The sequence below is a fragment of the Heterodontus francisci genome, chromosome 47 (assembly GCF_036365525.1).
Source record: "Heterodontus francisci isolate sHetFra1 chromosome 47, sHetFra1.hap1, whole genome shotgun sequence".
Lineage (NCBI taxonomy): Eukaryota > Metazoa > Chordata > Chondrichthyes > Heterodontiformes > Heterodontidae > Heterodontus > Heterodontus francisci.
Window position 1 is genome coordinate 2,140,272 of NC_090417.1, and position 26,058 is coordinate 2,166,329.

At 47.0% G+C, this 26,058-nt stretch overlaps 1 protein-coding gene across 2 annotated transcripts in view; it reads left to right on the forward strand.

Moving 5' to 3' along the window:
* LOC137357265 (bone morphogenetic protein 1-like) overlaps window positions 1-26,058 on the forward strand; it is a 126,380-nt gene that overhangs the window by 66,295 nt on the left and 34,027 nt on the right. Inside the window, exons 3-8 of one of the 2 annotated variants that reach the window (XM_068023484.1) lie at window positions 5,940-6,023; window positions 8,170-8,331; window positions 9,699-9,816; window positions 13,482-13,660; window positions 14,766-14,871; window positions 22,448-22,572. In XM_068023484.1, coding sequence (XP_067879585.1) covers window positions 5,940-6,023; window positions 8,170-8,331; window positions 9,699-9,816; window positions 13,482-13,660; window positions 14,766-14,871; window positions 22,448-22,572 — 774 coding nt within the window. The remainder of the gene's footprint in view (window positions 1-5,939; window positions 6,024-8,169; window positions 8,332-9,698; window positions 9,817-13,481; window positions 13,661-14,765; window positions 14,872-22,447; window positions 22,573-26,058) is intronic. The other variant, XM_068023485.1, reaches the window with a different exon arrangement.

Genomic DNA, 26,058 nt, shown 5'->3' on the forward strand with positions numbered 1-26,058 from the left:
GTTCAGAATTGTGAAGTGTTTTGACAGAGTAAATAAGAAAATGTTTCTACTGGCAGGAGGGTCAGTAACCAGGGGATACAGATTTATCATCAGTGGCAAAAGAACTCGGGGAGAGTTAAGAATTATTTTTAAGCAGCGAGTTGTTGTGATCTGGAATGTGCTGCCTGAGAGGGTGCTGGAAGCAGGTTCAATCATAACTTTCAAAAGGAATGGAAAGTTGAAAAGGAAAATGTTGCTGGACGTTGGGGGAAAAAAAGCAGGAGAGTGGGACAAATTGGGTAGCTCTTTCATAGAGCCCATACCACTCTTTTCCGCCAAGGGAAATTGATGCTAGGTCAATTGTTAATTTTAAATCTCAGATTTAGAGAGTGTTAAAGGATATGGGGCGAAGACGACAATGTGCAGATAGGTCACAGGTCAGCCATGATCTCATTCAATGGCAGTTCAGGATAGAAGGGCGAAACAGCCTGCTTCTGTTCCCATGTTCCTATGGTGGGTTGAATGGCTGCCTCCTAGAATGGTTATAACACTGAAGGAGGCTATTCGGCCCGTTGTGTCCGTGCCGGCTCTTGGCAAGTGCAACTCAGCTCGTCCCACTCCACCACCTTTTTCCCGAGCACTGTAAATTTTTTTCTTTTCAGATAATTGTTTAGTTCTCTTTCCAAAGTCACGATTGAATCTTCCTCCACCACACTCCGAGGCCTGCCTGCCAGATCCGAACCACACTGCAAAAAAAAAAGTTTCTCTTCCTGTCACCTCTGGCTCTTTTGCCAGTCACCTTAAATTGGTGTCCTCTGGTTCTCGACCCTTCTGCCAATGGGAACAGTCCCTCCCTGTCTCCTCTGTCCAGACCCCTCAGTTCCAGAAAATCTCCTCTCAACTTGTGCTGTATGATTCCATGATTATTTCAACTTGACTCCAAAGAGGGGTATATCACCACATCATCAGGTTGGCAATCCAGGCTCTTCAACTCCTCTCTCACTGTCTTCTTCTTCTTCGGCCTTCTTGTCTCGAGAGACAATGGGTAAGCGCCTGGAGGTGGTCAGTGGTATATGAAGCAGCGCCTGGAGTGGCTATAAAGGTCAATTCTAGAGTGACAGACTCTTCCACAGGCGCTGCAGATAAAATTGGTTGTTGGGGCTGTTCCACAGTTGGCTCTCTCCTTGCGCTTCTGTCTTTTTTCCTGCCAACTGCTAAGTTTCTTCGACTCGCCACTCTTTAGCCTTTATGGCTGTCCGTCAGCTCTGGCGATCACTGACAACTGACTCCCACGACTTGTGGTCAATGTCACAAGACTTCATGTCGCGTTTGCAGACGTCTTTAAAGCGGAGACATGGACGGCCGGTGGGTCTGATACCAGTGACGCGCTCGCTGTACAATGTGTTCTTGGGGATCCTGCCATCTTCCATGCGGCTCACGTGGCCAAGCCATCTCAAGCGCCGCTGGCTCAGTAGGGTGTATATGCTGGGGATGTTGGCCGCCTCGAGGACTTCTGTGTTGGAGATGCGGTCCTGCCACCTGATGCCAAGGATTCTCCGCAGGCAGCGAAGATGGAATGAGTTGAGATGTTGCTCTTGGCTGCCATACGTTGTCCAGGCCTCGCTGCCGTCGAGCAAGGTATTGAGGACACAGGCTTGATACACTCGGACTTTTGTGTTCCGTGTCAGTGCGCCATTTTCCCACACCCTCTTGGCCAGTCTGGACATAGCAGCGGACGCCTTTTCCCATGCGCTTGTTGATTTCTGAATCAAGAGACAGGTTACTGGTGATAGTTGAGCCTTTGGTTTTTTTAATTTATTCTTTCATGGGATGTGGGCATCGCAGGCCAGGCCAGCATTTATTGCCCATCCCAAATTGCCCTTGAACTGAGTGGCTTGCTAGGCCATTTCAAGGGCATGTAAGAGTTAACCACATTGCTGTGGATCTGGAGTCACATGTAGGCCAGACCAGGTAAGGACAGCAGATTTCCTTCCCTAAAGGACATTAGTGAACCAGATGGGTTTTTGCAACAATCGACATTGGTTTCATGGCCATCATTAGACTAGCTTTTTTTAAAATTCCAGATTGATTAATTGAATTCAGATTCCACCCTCTGCTGTGGTGTGATTTGAATCCACGTCCCCAGAGCAATACCTGCGTCTCTGGGTTATTCGTCCAGTGACAATACCACCGCCTCCCCTATGTAGGTCGGTGAACTCTTGAACCACTTTCAGAGCGTGTTCGCCGATATGGATGAATGGAGCATTTCTGACGTCCTGTCCCATGATGTTTGTTTTCTTGAGGCTGATGGTTGGGCCAAATTCGTTGCAGTCAGCCGCGAGCCTGTCGATAAGTCTCTGCAGACACTCTTCAATGTGAGATGTTAAAGCAGCATCGTCAGCAAAGAGGAGTTCCCTGATGAGGACTTTCAGTCCTCGCTTGGTCTTCGCTCTAAGACGGGCAAGGTTGAACAACCTGCCATCTGATCTTATGTAGAGGAAAATTCCTTCTTCTGAAGACTTGAAAGCATGTGAGATCAGCAGTGAGAAGAAAATCCCAAACAGTGTAGGTGTGAGAGCACAGCCCTGTTCCACGCCACTCAGGATAGGAAAGGGGTCTGATGAGGCACCGCAATGCTGAATTGTGTCTTTCATATTGTCATGGAATGAGGTGATGATACTTAGTAGCTTTGGTGGACATCCGATCTTTGCTAGTAGTCTGAAGCAACCACGTCTGCTGACGAGGTCAAAGGCTTTGGTGAGATCAATGAAAGCAACGTAGAGGGGCATCTGTTGTTCGTGGCATTTCTCCTGTAGCTGGTGAAGGAGAACAGCATGTCAATGGTGGATCTCTCTGCTCGAAAGCCACACTGTGCCTCAGGGTAGACATGCTCAGCCAGCTTCTGGAGTCTGTTTAAAACTACTCGAGCGAAGACTTTCCCCACTATGCTGAGCAGGGAGATTCCACAGTAGTTGTTGCAGTCACCGTGGTCACCCTTGTTCTTATAGAGGGTGATGATATTGGCATCGCGTGTGTCCTGTGATACTGCTCCCTCATCCCAGCACAGGCAAAGCAGTTCATGGAGTGCTGAGAGTATAGCAGGCTTGGCACTCTTGATTATTTCAGGGGTAATACCGTCCTTTCCAGGGGCTTTTCCACTGGCTAGCAAACAGTGGCATCGCTGAGTCCTGATTTTGTTGGCTGTTTGTCCAGCTCATCCATGACTGGCAGGGACTGGGCTGCATTGAGGGCGGAATCAGTGACATTTTCCCTGGAGTACAGTTCTAGGTAGTGCTCCACCCAGCGGTCCATTTGCTTGTGTTGGTCAGTGATCGTTTCCCCTGATTTAGATTTGAGCGGGGCGATCTTCTTGATGGTTGGCCCTAAAGCTCTCTTAATGCCATCATACATTCCTCTGATGTTTCCAGTGTCGGAGGCCAGCTGAATATGACTGCATAGGTGTTGCCAGTCGTCATTTGCACTGCGCCTGGCTGTTCTTTGTGCAGCGCTTCTGGCTACTTTAAGTGCTACGGATGTGAACTCGCTGTGGGCTTTCTTGTCGTTCAACAGTGCAGTGCGCTTAGCGGCTACGACAGGTTCCAGCTCTTCAAAGTGAAATTGAAACCAGTCTGCATTCTGCTTCTCACGTTTGCCAAAGGTGGTCATTGCTGAGTCATAGATGGCGTCTCTGATGTGGGCCCATTTCATCTCTGCATCCCCTGCAGGAGTGTTTTGAAGGGCTGGAAGCTAATTTTTTTTTTATCGTGGACATGAAGTGCAAGTTACAAAATTCATGACAGAGAACGCCTATGAAGAGGGGCGTCAGTTGTTTTTGGAACTATTTTGAAGTATTGGTGAGAGTTGCAGCATTTTATTGCTGTACTCATCATAATAATGGAACTATTTCACTTCCATGTATTTTCTGTTGTTTAGTTAACACATGAGTAGCTTTTCATTTTTACACCAAGTATTGGGGCCTCTCTCTGTGTCACTGCTCTGCTGGTTTCAGAGAGATCAAGAGCTACCAGGGCAACCCATACTGCTTTGGAGGTTGCCAACTCTGGTTGGACGTATTCCTGGAGATTTTTATCACCCGGCAGGTACATCCTCACACGGCGATGCCTTTCCACACCGATTGGACAGCAGGCAGACTGTTCATTATCTAATTGGGTGATTCCTCACTGTCTATCAAACCGTCTTTTCATCCCTGCTTCTTCAGTATTTTTTATAAGTCTTAAACAAAATGTGAAAAAAAACCCCACAATTTTAAAGTTCCTGTCTGCTTCTTTTCCATGAAGAAGTTCCAGGAGATTCATCCTTCATTCCTGGAGACTTCAGGGTGATGCTGGAGGGTTGGGTACTGTCACTGGTTCCAATGTATATGCCAGTGGATTCATTGTTTACACTGGGCATGGCAGATCACAGATGCTTTGTGTACAAGGCCAGATGCCTGATCTCGCTCTATGGAAACTCTAATCTAAAAAGAACATTGTTCTTGGAACGTGAGCTTCACCAGCAAGACCAGCATTTATTGACCATCCCTAATTGCCCTTGCAAAAGTGGTGGTGAGCTGCCTTTTTGAACCGCTGCTGTCTTTGCTGTGTAGGTACATCCACAGTGCTATTCTCTGTAGTGGTTTGATGCAACGGAGTGGCTTGTTCGGCCATTTCAGAGGGCAGTTAAGCGTCAGCCACATTGCTGTGGGTCTGGAGTCATGTGTGGGTCAGACCAGGTAAGGACAGCAGATTTCCTTCCCTAAAGGGCATGAGTGAAGCAGGTGGGTTTTTACGATAATCCAGTCGTTTCGTGAGAATTGTGAAAGAGACGAGTATTTTATTCCAGATTTATTATTTAATTGAATTTAAATTCTCCCAGTGGCTGGGGTGGGATTTGAACTCATGTCATCAGAGCATTAGTATGGACTTCTGGATTACTAGTCCAGTAATATTACCGCTATGCTATCATCCTCTTGAGTGAGAGATCAAGCCCCTTATTTCACTGGGACTTAATATGTCTGGGGCATAACACAGATACTGCTTGTGTTGGAAGACTATAGCAGCAGATTACTGGCTTAGGGATTAGAGAGGTGACTGAGTCTATTTCAAGCATCATTGCACATCCAAGGCCACTGAGATAACCTAAGGCCATTTATTTATTTTACAAATGAAGCATGCTGCCAATAGTTGCATCGATATATTTCAGCAAAGTTTTTGTTTAAAAATTAAAATGTCTGGCCAACTTTGCACCACCTAGAATTTGTAAGCCAGCCTGTGGTCTGCTGTACCTTATTTATCCCTCTGAAGTCTGTTCCTTTATTCCCTTCTTGACTTAGAAGGTGCAAACCATCATTAGGAACATCTCCACATATCCACTCTCACTGTGATCATTCAGCTGACCATTTATCACTTGGGAGGGTAGGCGGTGAGACACACACAGACTCACAGACACATACTTGTGCACTCATAAACACATATACTGTCACATATACACTCTCACATGTACATACACATGCGCACATACGCACTCGTACTCACAAATACACGCACTTCCACATTACGTGCACTCTGACACACATACGAACTTTCAAATGCTACTTACTAGGTTTGGGATTTGCTCACTCAGTTGGGTAGAAACTTTATCAAGTAGTCGTGGCTGACTGCAAGACGAAAAGCTTCAATGACATGTCTCTGTTTTCAGCAATACTTAAGAAATGTAATCCTTTAGTGCAGCAGTAGAGCTTTACAGCTGTGTAACTGTGACAGTAATTATTATGCAACTGACCACCTCCAGGCGCGTATCCATTGTCTCTCGAGATAAGGAGGCCCAAAAGAAAAAGAATTATTATGCAACAAACTGGCATCAGGTACACTATTCTGGATGGCCTTAGAATCTCACTTTAAATTATCGTAGTGATGCTTGTTTGATCAAATGAAGTATTAGCAGCTTTTTTTTTCTCTCAGATCAGTTAAATGGTCTACACTCGAATGGAACGAGCCTGCTGAAGAACGATAGAGCTGGCCAACTCAGCAGCAACAGACGGAGAGGTAAAACCCCATGCAGTCTTAACCTGAAGTGAAAGGGGAATTATTGCTGTCAGTTCCTAATTTGAGCTCTTTTTGAGGGAAGTGTTAAAGTGCTATCTAAATGTTCACTTTTTTCTCTCTCTCTCTTTCTCCGGAAATGTGTGTCTTGGAATTTATAATTAACAAAGCGATGGGTGTTACGAATGCTGGACTTTGTAGCATGATTATGTTTTAAAAACTGTGATTTTTGACATTGTGTAAAGATGGAGTCAGAAGAACCAGGTGACCTCGCATCAATTCTGCTTAAGGACAAGACAGGGATCTTGGTTACCAGGGCAACAAAGAACCCAGATCAAAGACCCTTTTGAAAAGCAGAAGGCAAGGTTTTAACACCTGAAGAACAATGAGTTTCACCCTCCGAGATCTTCAGATTGTAAACAAGGAGCCAGTGGCTCTGAGAATGTAAATGTGAGTTGCACCTGGAAACCAAGGAAAGCCCAGGTTGCTCTGCTGTAGCCAGACATCTGGCCTCTGCATATTGGAAAGCAAGTGACTATTGACTTTTGATTTTTGGATAAATTCCACAGGCTTGGGGAAGTCTACAGACTGTAAGGAAGACCAGAAGACAAAGAGCAGTGGTGGCAGTTTCAGGACACAGAGAAAAGGAATGCCTGCTCTCTGAACACTGACACAGTAAAAGGCTGTGAAGACTTGAACCCAGTTTGAAAGTTGAGGTTTACGGAGAAGAAAAGACCAACAGGATCACTGGAGATCGCCTTCTTCATGGATGTCCAGGTCAAAAGTGCTTGGAAGAAGGGAGCAAAGAGGACTTTGACTTTGAGAAGGACTGGGAGATTCAGCCCATTGAAAGTGGGAGGTGTTTGGGACTTTTAGCTGCAAGGATATTGCTTCAGTGAGGACTGTGCGACATGATGTGGGGTTTTCGAATGGTTTAAATAAATGAAGGCAAATTCCTTTCTCTGTAATTAACTACTTGAAAAGTAATGTTTAATTAATGGCGATTTTTAGTTTAGTTGTTACAACACAAGTCTTAAAATCTGAAATCTTGTGGAGTAACTCTTCAAATTGGTCTGGGGAGATTGTATCTCATGTTTTAAAGTTAACGGTCTCACTGAGGTTGGAACAATGGGCTTGGGAAGAGTATTTTGGTAGCTTGTTTCTTTGCTGCTGGAACAGCTATTTCATAAATGCTTAAAAGTAAGAAACTGGTACACAAATAGGTCATTGATGGTTAACATAATCAGTTTGAGCCACAAATGAAGTGCTGGGAATGCTTTCAACCCTTTTTCTATCCCTTGTGACCCTTGGCGGTGATGTGAGAAGGAGCGATGCCTACACTGTTACTGAACATAACCGATATTCAAGTAATTTGTTCAGTTCTGGGCACCGCACTTTCGGAAGGACGTGAAGGCATTGGAGAGGGTGCAGAAAAATTTTAGGAGCGTGGTTCCAGGGATGAGGGACTTCAGTTACATGGATAGATTGGAGAAGCTGGGGCAGTTCTCTTTAGAGAAGAGAAGGTTGAGAGGAGATTTGATAGATGAGGAGTCTGGACAGAGTAGATGGAGGGAAACTGTTTCCATTGGCAGAGGGATCGAGAACCAGAGGACACTGATTTAAGGTGATTGACAAAAGAACCAGAGGTGACATGAGGACACATTTCTTCGTGCAGTGAGTGGATAGGATGTGGAATGCACTGCCTGAGAATGTGGTGGAGGCAGATTCAATCCCGGCTTTCAAAAGGGAATTGGATAAGCACCTGAAGAGAGAAAATTTGCTGGGGAAGGGCAGGGGAGGGCGACTAGCTAAATTGCTCTTGCAGAGAGCTGGCACAGGTTTGACGGGTTGAATGGCCTCCTTCTGTGCTGTAACCATTCTATAATTCTTGCTGTGTTTCGTTTTACAATTATTGGGCAAATGCCACTTTGAAGTAGTGTTCTCCTTAGAATTCTCTCCCTCTCCCATCTCTCCAGCGACATCATCAGGAGACAGGGATAACCAGAGTGGGTAGAATTCTGCTCTCCCACACACATGGTGAATGATTTCACTGCATTACAGAACTGCCGATAACTTAACCTTGCTCCAGGTTCTTGGTGTTTGTTCTGTGCTGTTGCCGTGTTCTCAGACCTCCTCTTATCACATGTAGGTGTCAGACTCCGGAATGGTAAAGGAAAGTCCACACAGCGGAGGGGCAGAAAGTTCCGGAAGAACGAGACTCGCAGTCGAACGCGCCGAGCTTCCACCTCCCGCCCCGAGCGAGTCTGGCCCGAGGGGGTGATTCCTTACGTGATTGGAGGAAACTTCACTGGTGAGTTTACCCGCTCCCTTACTCCAATGGAAGTTACCCTACCTTTCTGAATCAATCACTGATCTGGGCCTCTCAGAGACAAACGCCCAAAAAATTCTTATTGTAAATGGTTTTTCTATGCTTGTGTTCCCATATCATGAAAAGGATTTGAGGCAGTGGAGAAGGTGCAATGAAGATTCACAAGGATGAGACAGAACTGAGAGGTTATACCAACCAGGAAAGACTGAATAGGCTGGAGCTCTTTTCTCTCGAAAAGTGAAGGCTGAGGGGTGACCTGATAGAGGTCTTTAAAAGTAGGAAAGGGTTCGATAGAGTAGACGCAGAGAGTTCCCACTTATGGGTCTGTCCGAAACGAGGGGCCAAAAATATGTCAAAATCTAGGAACTCCCTCCCGAACAACACTGTGGATGTACCGACTACAGTTATTCAAGGCGATGGCTCACCACTACCTTCTCCAGGACTATTAGGGATGGGCAGCAAATGCTTCCCATGCCAGCGATGCCCACATCCCATGAACAAGTTCCAAAAAAACTCCAATAGGGAATTCAGGGGAAACGTCTTTTGGCAAAGAGTGGTGAGAATGTGGAACTCACATGGAGTAGTTGAGGTGAATAGCATAGATGCATTTAAGGAGAAGCTAGATAAGTACACAAGGGAGAAAGGAAGAGAAGGACGCGCTGATAGGATGAGATGGAGCAGAGTGGGAGGAAGCTCATGCGGAGCAGTAACAATAACATCGACCAGTTGGGCCGAATGGCCTGTTTCTGGGCTGTAAAGGATCGCGTTGCCGTGGGCTATTATCAAAGGCAGGAATATTGGGAAAATCTACTTGGTACCTATGCAGAGCAGACACACTGGTCATATCAAGGGCAAAGAGACATCAGTGAGTTTGGCGAGAGTATTGGAGGGGCAGTGAATTTGTTAGTGACAGGACAACCCGGCTGACTAATGCTACCTTCAACTTAACCTTTAGGAAATTGGGTTTGAAAAAGTGAATGGACACAATAACAATTGAATAACGGGACGGGATGTCAAATGAGCAGCCAAAGAGGGGCCAGGAAAGTGAGTTCATGTATCTTACATTGTGAATTAGATATCCAGGCCCTGCCTGTCTCCATTACCTCCGTAAGGTAAAGCGAACAAGCCCAGTCTGCCAGAAGATTGCTACTTTGGGTGCTGATAATTTTAGTGGCAAACCTTCCCAAGCAGTGAATTAGCAAAACATGGGTTAAAGAACAGGGAATCCGTTTCACAGCCCCAAACGGAGATCGGAATGGGATGTCTCATTGGAGGTATGCGCCCTGGAACTTGTGCTCTCTCCTTTGTCTGTCTGAAATGAATTGAGTAGAATCTGCGCTATTTTACAGGGAGCCAGAGAGCAATTTTCAGGCAGGCGATGAGGCATTGGGAGAAGCATACCTGTGTCACATTCCTGGAACGCACTGATGAAGAGAGCTATATTGTTTTCACGTACAGACCCTGTGGGTAAGTAGCTGTGAAGAGCTGGCCTCTGGCGCCAGCACAGTTAACACCTTCAACCCATGGCAGCGGAACCAGAGGTGAGATGCGAGAGATAGTTTCACGCAGCGAGTTGTGATGATCTGGAATGCACTCCCTGCAAGGGCGATGGAAGCAGATTCGATTGTAACTTTCTAAAGGGAATTGGATAAATACTCGAAAAGGGAAAAATCTGCAGGGTTTTAGAGAAAGAGCAGGGGAATGGGATTGATTGGATCGCTCTTTCCAAGAGCAGGCCCAGGCACGATGGGCTGACTGGCCACCTCCTGTGCTGTATGATTCTATATATTGAGTTTGCAACCAGAGATCATTCCATCTTGCAGGTCTACATCTCCGGAACAGCAGCTGAACTCAACTGGGTTCGGGGTGGTGGGGACTAAAAAGCAAAAAATGATTTTGAAAACTTCAATTTTTTTTCTCTTAAAACTTCCTACTAGTAACAGCTGAAGTTTTATAACCAATAGAAATTGTTTCTCAAGGGATCAAGACTGTGTCAACAGTGGGAAATAGCTTGGCAATCAAAACAACATTTTAAGGATGTTTTGCTTACAAAAGTGATGGATGTTTGTAGAATGATTAATGCTGGGAACAGAACATTTTGCGTTTCAGACACCCAGAGCAGGATTTTCGGACCACGCCAAGGCCGTGAATTGAGGCTTACCGAAAATACTGGTGTTGGTCTTGGTGCCGGTTTCCCAAATCCATTCCCGGCATGGATTTGTTTGGGTTCCAGCAGCCAATTAGGCTCTTTAAGAACCATGTCGGCAGCACTTAAAGAATTTTCCAGTCGGGATGCGTCTGCACTCCCAGCAGGCCGAGAGGATCTCCCTGCCTGCGTTGGTGAGGGTGCAGCCAATGGCTGCACTCTAGAGGAATTGCACCCCCCCACCCCCGCCTGCGCTGGTGTCCTGGCTGTTTTTATTTTTATTTTTTTTTATTTTAAATTTTGAAAAAGTTGATGAGAGGACACCCTCATGTTGAAGTACCCTCTCAGTTACTTACCCTTTACTGCAGCCAGCTGCTTCTCTGAAGCTGGCAGGCCTCTGATTGGCCCTCCAGCTTCGAGGATCCGCCTGCTGCCCCTGTTTGGACAGGTAACCTGTCTCCGTGCCATTTAAGGGGGCAGTCTGGGTAAAATTCCGGCGAGAGACTGTATCCAACTCCAGGCCGTGGGGTGTTTGGGACCCGGAAACAGTCCTGTCCCCTGTTCCTGCCCCTAAAGTGCCATTCAGCCCATTGTGCCTGTGTTGGCTCTTTGGAAGAATGCTGCAATGATTCCTCTGCTCTTTCCCTATAGTCCTGCATATTTTTTCTTTTCGAGTATTTGTCCAGTTCCCTTTAGAAGGTGACAACTGAATCTGCGTTTCAGGCAGTGGATTGTTAATTCCTGGGGTTATGGTAACAGATGTACTTGACGCTGTGCCTGGGCGTAAACCACTGCAGCTGCTTTTGCCCCCAGGCTCTATCGCAAAACTCGAACAGACTCAAGTGTTGTTATGTTGCACAGGTCCATCCCCGGTGCCGCTGATTCCCAGAGCTGCAGACCTCATGCAGTTGATTACAGGGGCTGAATTGCTTTCTCCTGCGCCTAGTTCTTATCTTATGACAAGCCGACAGTAAAACTGCCAGGGTTTGTAAATTTCCATAGCCTCCCGGCTCAGCTCAAAGGATGGCGCTGTAGCTGCCGGTGTCGGCGGCCCTCAGCTATTTTGCCCTCAACTTCCAGCTGGTTGCACCAGGCCTGTGCTTCAGGGAGCCTGAGAGACAATAGTGGGTCACTGTTAATGCAGAAACAACCTTTTTGAGGGCAGCAATGACGTTTAAACACTTATGTACAGGTGTCAAAGGACGTCATGAACACCTGGGCCAGAGTGTTTTAGTCGTAAACATGGACCAGTTCCCCATGGACCCCAGCGGTAAAACAAATACCTTAGGCAGAAGGGCGTTTCCAGTTTCCTCAAGGAACGGATGTGGACTGTTATGTAAGCTTGTGCTGTTGAGATAGTGTCAACAGGACTACTACTTCTGTCACTAAGCTTCCCGGAGTGAAGGGCTAATGTACTCCTGGTGTTGGAAAAGCACCAACATCTTCATGTGGTGTGTGATCTGATTTATTTCCGCAATGTTAGCTGGATGAAACCTGCCAGCTGCCAGCACTCACAGCTGCTGGCAAGTATTAAGAGACCAAGTGTGAATGAGAGACGCAGAGGCCTCTCACTTGGGACTTATCACGTGAATGCGGCACAGGGGCACAGGCTATTCCGTCCCTCGAGCCTGTTCTGTTCAGTTTAACTCGATCATGGCTGATCTGTTTCTCAACCCCATCTGCCCGTCATGGCTCCAAATCCCATAATAATCTATGCAGCAAAAATCCATCAATCTCCATTGTGAAATTTTCAATTGACGCCGCAGTTTTAAGGGGGAGAGAGTTCGAGATTTCCCTTTGTGTGAAGAAGTGCTTCCTGACATCACCCCTAAATGGCCTAACTCTAATTTTAAGCTTATGCCCCCTTCCTCTGGACTCCCCACCACCAGAGGACATATTCCTGCCTTATCTACCCATAAAACATGAACTTGTTAATTTTCCTTTAAAGGTAGGTTTTGTTGGCTACTGGTGCTTTGTTGTTTGATTTTTGTTCCTTTTCTTTCGGAAAGATATTTTTAGACTGGGAATCCCAGGTGAAGGGCGGAGGCAGGTTAGGAGAGACAGTGAGGTAAATGAGGACGTGTGGAATGGAAGATTGAGGGAGGGATCGAGAGGCAGAGCTTTGAAGGATGACCCTGAATCGTGTTGTTGTGTGACGTAGCACAGTGCACTTACTGATCTTGCTGTGCGCTTGAGGGGAAAGGATAGACAAGAATGGATAATTTCCCAGAAATGGTAAACTCGCTGACACCCCTTTTGTAGTCAGTTGGGAATAGGAGAAGAATAAGCTGCTAGAGTGGGAGGAGGCTCGTGTGGAGCATCAACACCAGTGTGGATCAGTTGGGCCAAATAGCCTGTTTCTGTGCTGTAAATATTGCAATGGTTTCGAGGCGAAGGCTCTGTAACACAGAGGAAGGTATCTGGACAAATTGACAGGTTGAACCTGTGTCTGGTACACATCTTGCATCATACGTCCTCGGCCAGTTAGCTTCCTTGACTTGACATGCCTGAATCCATCGAAAGATCCTGATCCGCATGTCATTCACTCATCTGTGTCTCTTGTGCCGCCACTCCCTCCTTCGACCCTCTGTATCCAGCTTTAATTTAAAGGGGTATTAATTAAGACAATATCAGCTCCTTTACGCAGGGAGTCTCCATGTTGCGGAGAGCTTTTATGGTGCTCAAGTTCTTTTCTGAAATGTTACCGTAGAAACAGACATAACAGATTGAAAGAGACAATTGGATGGATTTTGGCAACGGGGGTGATTTAAACTTTCGATAGTATCGAGTCAGCCACTCGCTATGCATCTCTCCCCAGTCGCATTGTCCAAAGTCAAAATGATGCCCAGGACATTGAGATTGAGGGACGTCGTGGGGCGAGGAGCATTCAGTATTGGGGCAGGCTTGTTGGCACTAATGGGCCTTTTCTGCTCCTTAAAACTCTTTGCTTCTCATAAGGCTGTTTGTGGCTTGCTTCTGTGTGCAGTTGTTGCTCTTATGTGGGTCGGAGAGGCGGAGGACCGCAGGCCATATCCATCGGGAAGAACTGCGACAAATTTGGGATTGTCGTCCATGAGCTAGGCCACGTCATTGGATTCTGGCACGAGCACACGCGGCCTGACCGGGACAATCACGTGACCATCGTACGGGAAAACATCCAGCCTGGTAGGTTGTGAGGCTTTTAGTCACATGATACAACAGTGGAGTTGTTGACTAATTATTGCAATCAATCTCTATTAGTTAGTTTAAAACAGACTCAGACATGTGGTGAGGAAAATCCCGAGTGCTGGAGAGCTTTAGGAGCAGGTGACGGGAATTGAGGCATCTAAACTTCACTCCAGTGTCAGCTGTGGTTCAGTGGGTAGCACTCTTGCCTCTGCGGTTAAAGGTTGTTGGTCCAAGTGCCACTCCAGGACTTGAGTGCAAAAATCTAAGCTGACACTCCAGTGCAGTGCTGAAGGAGTGCTGCACTGTCAGAGGTGCTGTCTTTCAGATGAGACGTTAAACCAAAGCCCCTTTTTGCCCCCGAATGTACAAGATCCCATCGCAGTATTTTGAAGAAGAGCAGGGGAGTTCTCTCCAGTATCCTCACCAATATTTATCCTTCAATCAACATCACTAGAACAGGTTATTTAGTCATTATTACACTGCTCTGCTATTGGGAGTTCGCTGGGTGCAAATTGACTTCAGCGTTTCCTACATTGACTCCATTTCAAAAGTGCTTCATTGGCTGTGGAGCACTTTGGAACACCCCGTGCCCATGGAAGTCCTCCTTTCAGGTTGATGTGCGTATTCAGCAGAATATACTGGGGAATTTGACAATTGTTTATCCCAACCTCAAGTCTGTACAAAGAAAAAAAATCAGCAACACTTCTGCATCCATTATAGACCTTGAATATGAGGAGATAGAAATCCTTTGACTGAAGACACTCCAGAGATCAGAGATAGGAACAATAAATGCCCCCCCCCCCCCCACCTACGCGCACACGTCGCTCTCCCCAAAAACAGAAACCGACAGGCATACAAACACACCCACATAGAAAGGCACCCACACGCAAATGTGTCCTCCTTGCACACATGCACAAACGTAAGTCCTGTCTACGCACACACAGACACACATATACAAACACATATCCTGTCCACCCCACAGCCCTGCCACACACATGGGGAGATGGTGGCATAGTAGTAATGTCACTGAACTAGTAATCCAGAAGCTGCGCTTCTTTTATCTGACTATTGGGACACTCATGCTTATTGAAACCCTTCCCAGGGCAAGAGTACAACTTCCTGAAGATGGAACCAGAGGAGGTAGACTCGCTGGGGGAGATGTACGATTTCGACAGCATCATGCACTACGCCAGGAACACTTTCTCCAGGTTTGAGACAACCTTTTGGCACTTTATTTTTGTATTTGTGATGAGCTGAAGGCTTTATCTGCCTCACATTCTTTTGTGTTTTTCTTTTCATGAGTCATCATGGTCAGCAAGGTAAAGTGCGTTTCTGGCTTTAGCCACCCTGTCCTGTGATGAAAGGGACACCTACTTAAGACTTCAGCTCCGGCTTGAGGTGGGACCCAAGCTGGTGGGCAGGGAGAGAGGGGATGGAACAATATGCAGCCTTGCTGCTGGTCAATATCAATTTTAGCTGGAAAGAGAATGTGAGTCGAGCAACATAAATAAAGTATCACATGGGGCATTTTGTGCTCGAGAAAATAGAATTGTTAAATTAGTTGAATGAAGCAACTTTCAGTTAAGAGGAGGCGACGGGAGGGAAGAGGATTGCAAAGTTGCTGCTGGTTTCAGTGCGGTTCAAGAAGGCGGCTCACCACCGCCTTCCTCAAGGGCGTTTAGCGATGGGCGATAAATGCTGGCCTTGCCAGCAACGCCCACATCCCATGAGAGAATATAAAAAAGAGTTTGGATCTGTGGGAATATTTAAAGCAACCACAGCAAACATCTGAGCCTGGGCTGCAATCCCAGTCCTTAGATTTCTTTCAACTGAAATGTTAGAATGTATTAGAATGTAGAATAAAATGGCCCAATCAGTACTTTTTTATTCGTTCATGGAATGTGAGCGTCACTGGCAAGGCCAGCATTTATTGCCCATCCCTAATTACCCATGAGAAGGTGGTGGTGAGCTGCCTTTTTGAACCGCTGCAGTCCGTGTGGGGTAGATACACCCTCAGTGCTGTTAGGCAGGGAGTTCCAGAATTTTGGTCCAGCGACAGTGAAGGAACGGCGATATAGTTCCAAGTCAGGATGGTGTGTGGCTTGGAGGGGAACTTGCAGCTGGTGGTGTTCCCATGCATCTGCTGCCCTTGTCCTTCTAGGTGGTAGAGGTCGTGGGTTTGGAAGGTGCTGTCTAAGGAGCCTTGGTGAGTTGTTGCAGTGCATCCTGTAGATGGTACACACTGCTGCCACTGTGCGTCAATGGATGGGGTGCTGATCAAGCGGGCTGCCTTGTCCTGGATGGTGTTGAGCCTCTTGAGTGTTGTTGGAGCCTCACTCATCCAGTCACGTGAAGAGTATTCCATCACACTTGTGTTTTGTAGATTGTGGACAAGCTTTGGGAAGTCAGGAGGTGAGTTACTTGCTGCAGAATTCCCAGCCTTTGACCTGCTCAGTATTTATATGGCTGCTCCAGTTCAGTTTCTGGTCAGTGGTAACCCCCCAGGATATTGATAATGGGGGGATTAAGCGATGGTAATGCCATTGAATGTCAAGGGGAGATGGTTCCAGTGCCCTGCGTTTTGATTTCTCAGTTGCCATGCATCTTTAAGTGGGCAGACAGAGAATCTATCTGCAACCTCTGTCTATACTATTGAGCCACAAGATGAAATGAAGTGGGGACACAGCACTGCGCTACTCCCTCTTCCTCCCTGAATGAATTGAATCCGAGACTCATCGCTCTCTCTCTCTGACCTTTTTTGCAGGATCTCAGCTGTAGGGACTCCTCACCTCCCTGCATTTTCCCCTTATTCACATCATCCCAGGCTAAGTACTGCCTCAACCTCTACTTGCTAATCTCCCCTCAGTTCAGCCTTGGCGCTGTCCTGTTGACTGGACTTGGGTCTCGATCTGGGTTTCTCGATATTCTCTAAAGAAATGAGCGTATGGGGCCCCTTCCTTTATCGAAGACTTTAATCCTGGCTTTGATTGTGCGTGCACAATCCCTCCCCTCGGCACAATGTGACTGCACAACCCAGCTGTGATACCTCACCTATTCCTTCTGTTACACTGCAAATATAATGTTTATTTTTGGATAGGCAGACGCAAAGTGGATCTGACAACTTGGAACATGAGATTTTCAGGGAGCTTTAGGTGAACCTGCAGATAAAAGTAGAAGTGGCCTCGACTGAGCTGTGATCCTGTGTGGATCATGCCTGCTGGTCAACATCGCTATGTCGATCCAGCATTCAAAGGCTGATGGTGTATTCCATGGCTCATGATTGTTTCAGCCATTCAACTGCTATTTACTATTTGAATTCAGAAGGAAATATTTGTATGTTTAGTGAAGTTACCATATTGTTTGTTATGTGGCACTTACAGGACTAAAGAGCAGACAGACATGAGAAATCCCTGATCTGTATCTCTTGATAGCCTTGATAGTAAGGGTATTGAGGAATATGGAGCTGAGGTACAGATCATCCAAGTTCTGATAGAATAGCAGAGGGGCTGAATGGCCTCCTATTTCTGTGTTCCCAATGTCTCACTGAGGCTCAACCCTGTCATGCATTGACACTCCAATTGCAAAGTTGTCTTTGACTTATGGATGATTCCAAATGGTTCTTCCCTTTAGAGAGGCTGTTAATCCCATCCTCGAGGAAGTGGGCCACGCTCCACTGTGCCATTCCTTGTGCGTAAACAATCAGAGGCTGTGCTCGGATGGCGCACACTTCTGGGACGGTGCTTTAGTCTTATAGCGAGTGGTGTTTGTACGTAGCGGGCAGGCCCACGCCATTTCGCAGAGTTTCTCCCTGGGAGGACAGGCATTGGACAACGGGAGGTGAAGGGTCACGCGCTTCGAGATTGTCGTCAATTTTCTGATTTTGAAGGATTGTGCAGAGTTTCAAATTGCCTCGGTCTGGGGGGCGGGGGAGATCTGTGCTCTAGCCAGCTGTGACACGTGTCAGCTTGCTGCTAAAAGCACTTAGTGTATCTGGCTGATGTTCAGTTGGGGCGCTTAACAAGCCTACTTCATTTCTTATTTGTATATTCCAGCTTGAACTCTATTACGCCAGTGAAATCCTCTTTCCCTCTCAGCGCTTTAGCGAATCAGTTGTATTTCATTTTTACTGTGACACCATTCAATCCACTTTGCCTCCACTCGCCTGGATTGCAACCTCAATTTAACCTTTGGCCTCATTGTGTCCAGAATGACAGATTAGTGGGATTAGATTGAATTGTGCTGTGTGTTGGAGTGATTCGTTCTGTTAGTATGGCGCTGCTTGTCCAACATTTGTACTCCATGTTACGCAAAGCTGGAACTCTGGAACATATCAGAGTCCTGGCTGATTTTAGTTGTGGAATACTTAGATTGCACAGCTCAGCTCTGCTAACCAGGCAAGGCCATCTTGCTGCACTTTCCCACAGCTGTCTGCCTACTCTCGCTCTCCATTGAAGTGAGACCCCACCCATTACCTTGTGAAACTCCTAGCCTTGGTCATACAGCACACACGCCCTGATCATTGCATGGCTGCAAATTAAGCAGTGGGATTCCTTTCTAGAGGAATAGAATTGAAAAGCTGGGAAGTTATGTTAAACTTGTGTTGAACCTTGTTTAGACCACACTTGGAGTACTGTGAACAATCCTGGTATCCATAGCACCAAAAGGATATCGAAGAACTGGAGAAGGTGCAAAAACGATGATAATAGAACTGAGAGGTTATATCTATCAGGAGCAGAGAGGGCTGAGGGATGATGTAATAGAGTTCTTTAAAAATTATGAAAGGTTAGATGGAGCGATGACTTGTGGGGAGAGACCAAAACTAGGAGCCATAGATATAAGATAGTCATTCATAAATCCAGGAGGGATTTCAGGAGAAACTTCTTGACCCAGAGAGTGATGAGAATGTGTAAGTTGCTGGGTATGAGGCTGTCACTGGAGGTAAAAGCAGTTTGAAATAATCAAGTAGGAATGCCTCAAAGGAGTGCATTGGCACAGCATTGAAGCCGTCCAACCATCTTAAAGCAACAGGTTAATGACCATGCTGATATGACACTGTAAGTATCAGAAGAGTACAGCCTGCAGCATATTGGATGAAATGTGATCTTTTTGGTACCAATACTGGTGAGACCACAGCTATTACCCAGGACAGCTGCAGCACAGGGACAGTTCAGGTTACTAACGTCGCAAACAACACTCAACACAATGCTTTCATGTGCCAAGTTTTCTACTGCTATGTATCCAAGTGTTCGAAGGGATCGAGAAAAGAAAAAAGAACCTCCATTTATATGCTCCCCTCATGACCTCAGAACGTCCCAAAGTGCTTTCCAGCCTGTATGTTCACTTTGTAATGTGGACCCGTGACAGCAAGCTCCCACAAACTGCAATGTGGTTATGACCAGGTCTCCTGTTTTCGTGATGTTGGTTGTGGGACAGGACTGGGAAGAACTCCCTGTACTAAGTCAAACAGTGTCATGGGATCTTTTACACCCACCTGCGAGGGCAGCTGGGGGCCTTTGTTTAATGTGTCGTCTGAAAAGGTGGCACCTCCGACAGTGCAGCCCTCCTTCAACACCGTACTGAAGTACCAGCCTAGATTTTGTACTCAAGTCTCAGGAATGGGATTTGAACCCACAACCTTGTGATACAGAGGCAAGGGCACTACCTGAGTCAAGGCTGACATCTTAGTTAACCAGTACTGGACATGCACAGGTTTGAATCAATCTTCACTGCTGATATGTTTTCAGGAGTTTCTCTCTTCCAAAAGGCTATTCTAGGGTACAGAGTTTAGAGACATTGGTCATGAAATTCAAACTCGTAGTGTCCATTTTTTCAATGCTTTGACTGCTCTCTTTGCCGCCAAAATGGCGTCCGTGGCGCACCCGCACACGTTTGTGCCGGCCGCCAGTTTGATGAGAGCGGTAGCACAAGCGCAGGGACTGTCGGCTGGCCCTATGCAGGGTAGACAGATTGTGACATCAGTCAGCGTGTGGCGCTGATTTGATGCTGGTGCTGCATTTCAGAGCCCATTGCTCCAGCTAACGCCCGCTCTTAAACCTCACACAGTGACCGCCATCTCCTCGATTGGGGCAATTCATGCACCCCCGCCAGTTCGGGTGGTGCTGCTTCTGGTTATGCACCTTGTCCTGCCAGCGAGAGGGAAGCTTGTCAGCAAGTGTGGTGCCATGTATTTGGGTGGTGCAGCTGTCAAGGTTGAATAGCTGGCAGTGTGTGCAGACTGTGAGGTGTGGGTGTGAGACTTGCATTTGTGCTAAGTGTACGAGGGTGAACTATGAATGTGATGGCTGTTTTGTGATATAATTGAGTATTGCTGAAAATAGAGACATGTTGTAGAAGCTTTTTGTCTTGCGCGCATCAGGACAATCCGCAAGCATAACAATGTAAGCGTAACAATAACTTTATACTGTACATTATAAGTTATTGTTTTCTCTTACATTGGTATTCTTGTGAATTGTCCCGATGAGTGCAAGACAAAAAGCTTCTACAACATGTCTCTATTTTCAGCAATATTCAAGTTCTCTACTACCAAACGACTCTTGATATATTATTGGTGGGTGAGTGCTGGGGATGTGGTGCATTGAACAGCGTATGAGGCTGGTGCTGCTGTTGGTGGGATATGGCCTTTGAAGATACATTCACTGACATTGACTGCTCGTGTGAGGTCATTGAACTTCTTGCGGCACTGAATCCAGGACCTCGAGGCTAGACTCCTAACATTGGCAGCCATGATTATCTGCTGTCACTGCCTTCGCAAAGTTTGCCTTGTGGGCTTCCTGGCCCTCTGTGGATATCATCTCCTCCTCTATGTGAGTCAGTCCACCACTGTGTGTGTTTGAGAACATAGACATTCCCTTGTGAAATTAGAAATGCAGGCTTTACATCACTGACTGACAGTTGACTTTATAGCACCCAGAAGTGGCAGTTCATATTCTGCAGCTTTTCAATTCACCGCTTTTGATCTGCTTAGTTGCCGGAATGCACAGATGTCAAGTGGAACAGAATGTTTCAAGGAACTAGTTTCCGCCTTTCTGCCCCTTCTGACAATTGAACTGCTGCAAAGATTTCTCATCAACTTCTTAAGGCAGCACTGGAAATGTCCGCTCACAAATATGCCGACACTTTCCAGCTTTGGCCAGGATGAAGCACAAAATTGTAACTGTGTATATTCCCTCCTCTCCTTCCACCTCCTGTCCTTGAGTCTCTCTCCCTCCAAATTCCATCATCATTCTCTCTCCCTCCACCTCCCATCCCTCAGTCTGTCTCCCTCCAAATCCCATGGTCAGCGCCTCTCCCTCCACCTCCCGTCCTTGAGTCCCTCTCCTTCCAAATTCCATCATCAGCCTCTCTCCGTCCACCTCCCATCCCTCAGTTTCCCTCGCTCCTCCCTCCCATCATCAGTCTCTTGCTCCTCCCTCCCATCATCACTCTCTCTCTCCCTCCATCGTCAGTCTCTCTCTCCCTCCATCGTCAGTCTCTCTCTCTCTCCCTCCATCATCAGTCTCTCTTTCTCTCCCTCCATCATCAGTCTCTCTCTCCCTTCATCATCAGTCTCTCTCTCCCTCCATCATCAGTCTCTCTCATTCCCCCTCCATCATCAGTCTCTCTTTCTCCCCCTCCATCATCAGTCTCTCTTTCTCCCCTCCATCATCAGTCTCTCTTTCTCCCCCTCCATCATCAGTCTCTCTTTCTCCCCCTCCATCATCAGTCTCTCTTTCTCCCCCTCCATCATCAGTCTCTCTTTCTCCCCCTCCATCATCAGTCTCTCTTTCTCTCCCTCCATCATCAGTCTCTCTTTCTCTCCCTCCATCATCAGTCTCTCTTTCTCTCCCTCCATCATCAGTCTCTCTTTCTCTCTCCCTCCATCATCAGTCTCTCTTTCTCTCTCCCTCCATCATCAGTCTCTCTTTCTCTCTCCCTCCACCATCAGTCTCTCTTTCTCTCTCCCTCCATCATCAGTCTCTCTTTCTCTCTCCCTCCATCATCAGTCTCTCTTTCTCTCCCTCCATCATCAGTCTCTCTTTCTCTCCCTCCATCATCAGTCTCTCTTTCTCTCCCTCCATCATCAGTCTCTCTTTCTCTCCCTCCATCATCAGTCTCTCTTTCTCCCCTCCATCATCAGTCTCTCTTTCTCTCCCTCCATCATCAGTCTCTCTTTCTCACCCTCCATCATCAGTCTCTCTCTCTCCCCTCCATCATCATTCTCTCTTTCTCCCCCTCCATCATCAGTCTCTCTTTCTTTCCCTCCATCATCAGTCTCTCTTTCTTTCCCTCCATCATCAGTCTCTCTTTCTCTCCCTCCATCATCAGTCTCTCTCTCTCCCCTCCATCATCATTCTCTCTTTCTCCCCCTCCATCATCAGTCTCTCTTTCTTTCCCTCCATCATCAGTCTCTCTTTCTTTCCCTCCATCATCAGTCTCTCTTTCTCTCCCTCCATCATCAGTCTCTCTTTCTCCCCTCCATCATCAGTCTCTCTTTCTCTCCCTCCATCATCAGTCTCTCTTTCTCCACCTCCCATCCCTCAATCTCCCTCCCTCCAGCTCCCATCCCTCAGTCTCTCTCTCTCTCCAATTCCCATTTGGAGAGTTACTGTGAAGCTATTGTATTTCCATTCTCTCGATGATGGATGATCTGTCTGAACCGGGCTGCCTGGCCAGAGTAAGCCGCTCTCATTCTGTCTGCCTACTTTTCATGAGCGCACGGCTGAATGTGGGTGACTGAATTCCGTGCAGGTGCTTGTGCTGACTGACCGGTGCTTTTCTGTTTAGGGGGATCTTCCTCGACACCATCCTTCCGCGCTACGATGAGAATGGCGTCCGCCCCCCGATAGGACAGCGGACACGACTGAGCAAAGGAGACATCAGCCAGGCTCGCAAGCTGTACAGATGTCCAGGTAAGATGAGCCGCGGAGTGGTTAGCGTGTGGACCAGCCTGTCACAGGAACGTTGTGGAAGCTGACCCGTTGAGTTCTTTCAAAGCAGGGTTAGATAATTGTTTGTGGAAGAGGGATGTTAAAAGGGCATGGGGAGGGAGTCAAAATGTGGGGTTGGACAGACTGCCAGGAATGTTGGTACGGAGTCGATTGGCCAAATGGCCTGTTTGTGTGCTGAGATATTCAGCGATTGTATACCTTGATATTTTCGTGGGATCTCGCAATCTTTGCCTCCGTAATAACAGAGACTGCCAGTCAGGGTAGTGCCTTGTAAGTAAAGTCCTTCAGAAGTGTCCGAGAGCTGGAATAAATGCAAGTGCAGCTTCCACGTTCATGAGAAAGTGCCGCTTGGGTTGCACAGTGGCGCAGTGGTTAGCACTGCAGCCTCACAGCTCCAGCGACCCGGGTTCAGTTCTGGGTACTGCCTGTGCGGAGTTTGCAAATTCTCCCTGTGTCTGCGTGGGTTTCCACCGGGTGCTCCGGTTTCCTCCCCCAGCCAAAAACTTGCAAGTTGATAGGTAAATTGGCCATTATAAATTGCCCCTAGTGTAGGTAGATGGTAGGAGATTGGTGGGGATGTGGTCCGGAATATGGGATTAATGTAGGATTAGTATAAATGGGAGGTTGTTGGTTGACACAGACTCGGTGGGCTGAAGGGCCTGTTTCAATGCTGTATCACTCTATGACTCTAAAGCCGTCCCGTGTAATTAGAGCCGCTTCAGTGAAAGCTGAGTGGCTGCTGATTTGAATGGATTGCTTTCGAAGGCCGCGACCAGGGTAAGGCGGTTGTCGAGCACAGTGGGAAGGTTGGCCTGTGGTCTGCACTGCCTTTGGCACTGGTGGAAAGCAGCAATGCACCAGCAGTCTTGAGCTCTGCTCATTTGCTAGACAGAATTTGCTTAACCCTTGACTACTGCAGTGAATCATGGATAACCGCCCATAAAGAACATTCACGGGTCAGGCCTACGTCCAGTTACATATCTGCATTGCCAACAGCGGAGGAGCTTGTTTTAAACTCCTTTTTTTTTTGCCAGTTGCCCTTCCTCTCCTGAAGGCATTGACTGGTGCCAGGTGCAGTTCCACAGGCACAGCCCCTCCCTCCAGCTTTGCCTGAGGGAGCTGTGCTTTCAGCGAATGTTGACAAAATGTACAACATAAAAGGTATCGCCCTTTGGCCCTATTCTATCCTCACCCCAACTACATACTCTCTGGCGCAGAGCACTGAGTAACAATCAGCTGCCAGTACAGAGGATAGTTATTCCTCTCAAATAAAGGACTGAAATAAGCAGGCGGGATTTCTCCCTCCAGACAGCAGAGCCCCTCAATCCCCTCACCCATTATAGAACTGTGAGCTCAACTCCTCCATGCTGTTGTGTGGGTGAGGAGCTTCTTTTACCAGAGCCAGGATCCTGCTTCCAGATGTTTCATGATGCAAAGCAGCTGTGTTCTGACATCCTCTGGATGAAACCTGATGCTCAGATGGTTTGCTGGAGGATGCATGCTGAGAACATTGACTCTTTAGGACGCGCTTATTCTTTCAACCTACAATCTCTGCACCTCTTTCCTTTTACAGTGCCTTCAGATCTCAAGGTGAACAGCTTTCTTCTTCCATGTACCCAGATGGGCAACGCTACAAATAGGGTCACACAGCATTCTCATATGCACATATTTACACATCCGGGTTAGACTGTATGAGACCGCACAGCATTCAGAGTACAAGTTGCCACTCGGCTTGGCTCTCTTGCAGCAGGGTTCAAATGCCGCTGCAGGACATGCGCATGTATCATGCGCAATGTACTGAGGAAGTGCTACGTTGTCAGAAGTGCTGTCTGCCGGTTGAGCCATTAAACTGAGGACCAGTGAGGCCAGTTAGAGCATTAAAAGACCCATGGCAGTGTTTGGCCATGAGCGGGTTGCATATCCAGTATTCCTCCCACAACTACAACCTCTGAAGACAGGTTAACTTGTCACTGCCTGTGGGTTGTTGCCAGTGCCAGTTTGCCAATGCAGCAGAAACCAATCGGAGCCAAAAAGAATTTGTTAAGCAAAGCCCTGTGAGCTATTTTGCTGTCATAAGGAACCATCTGAATGCAAGTCTTATTCTTTATAATGAGGTTATAATGGCCATGTTGTTTTTGGGAGTGCAGTGTATGGGATGGGTTGAGGTTACTTCTTGTCAAGTGGCCATCGGAGGAATGAAGAGGCAAAGTGCGGTGTGCCGGGTAATATAAGGTGTGTAAGGGCGCGTGTAGAAGAGAACTGTCTTGATCAATGTGTTTCCAGCCCAAAGAGGAAGGCAGCCGAGCCCGATCTAGTTCTAGGGCATGAAGTCAGGCAAGGGGGCATGCTTCATTTGGGGAGCATTTGGGGAACAGTAATCATAATATCAGCTTGAAGAGTAGTTCTGGAAAACGACAAGGAGCAATCAAGTGTAAAAATACATAACTGGAGGAAGGCTAACCTCAGTGAGTTAAAAAGGGATCTGACCCTGACGGATTGGAATTAAAAATTGATTGGCTAAAAATGGCGTCCTTCTGCTCTGTATCATTCTATGATTCGAGATGAGGTCTTCAGTCTCTGGGCAGCAGGTAGGAACTGATCCTGCAAATGATGCCATTTATAGCCAGGCTTTTGGGTGAGATAAGGCGGCGAGGGATTTCAGTAGCCCAGGGTACCTGTCACCAGGGTGCAGTGAATTATCCAATTGGAATTCTGCTAATTTTGCTGAATGAATTCCTTTTCCACGGCTATCTTCTGGCGACATGCTCCTCCAGTTCACTGATATAATTTCAGCACTGCCTGCAGTCTCCTGGTGCATGCACAAACTTCGCTGTTGCAGAAGCAGGAGGAAGGCCAACTAACTCTTGTTACAAACAGGAAGAAAGATGAAAGGCTGGAAATGTTGACGCGCAGAATGGGTCTGCCAGTATCGGCAAGAGAGTGAAGGTTTTGGCAGAAGTCCTTTCTCTCTCAGGTGCAGTTTGACCTGCTGCATGTTTGCAGGACTGTGTGAGTGTGTGTTATTACGAGTAGCAAGCTAAATCTGGGTGGTTGTCTGAGCAGCAAAGACGACTCTTGTGGAACATTCTTAATTTAAAACATTTTCAACAGACTGTAATGGCAACATCAGCGTTCAAAGCTGGGGCACTCTAGATCTGGAGAACTTCAGTGTCACATGAACTGTTGACTTGTGCTGGTCCAAAAATGTAAGGAGGGCGGCTGCGAGTCAGGCTCTGATTATCGTCACTGCAACAGTCCAGGAATGTAACCATTGATTTTAAATCTCTGAGCATAGATCACGTCAGAGTCTCTGAGCTTACTGTTGATAATTCATGCTTGAGGTGAGCCTAGCTTCGGGGGTCCTGCAAAGATTTGCAGTTTTCCATGTCAGACCGTTAGGAAGCAGTGTATACACATGTGGCTTTATGTACAGAGAAAGGAGGAGAT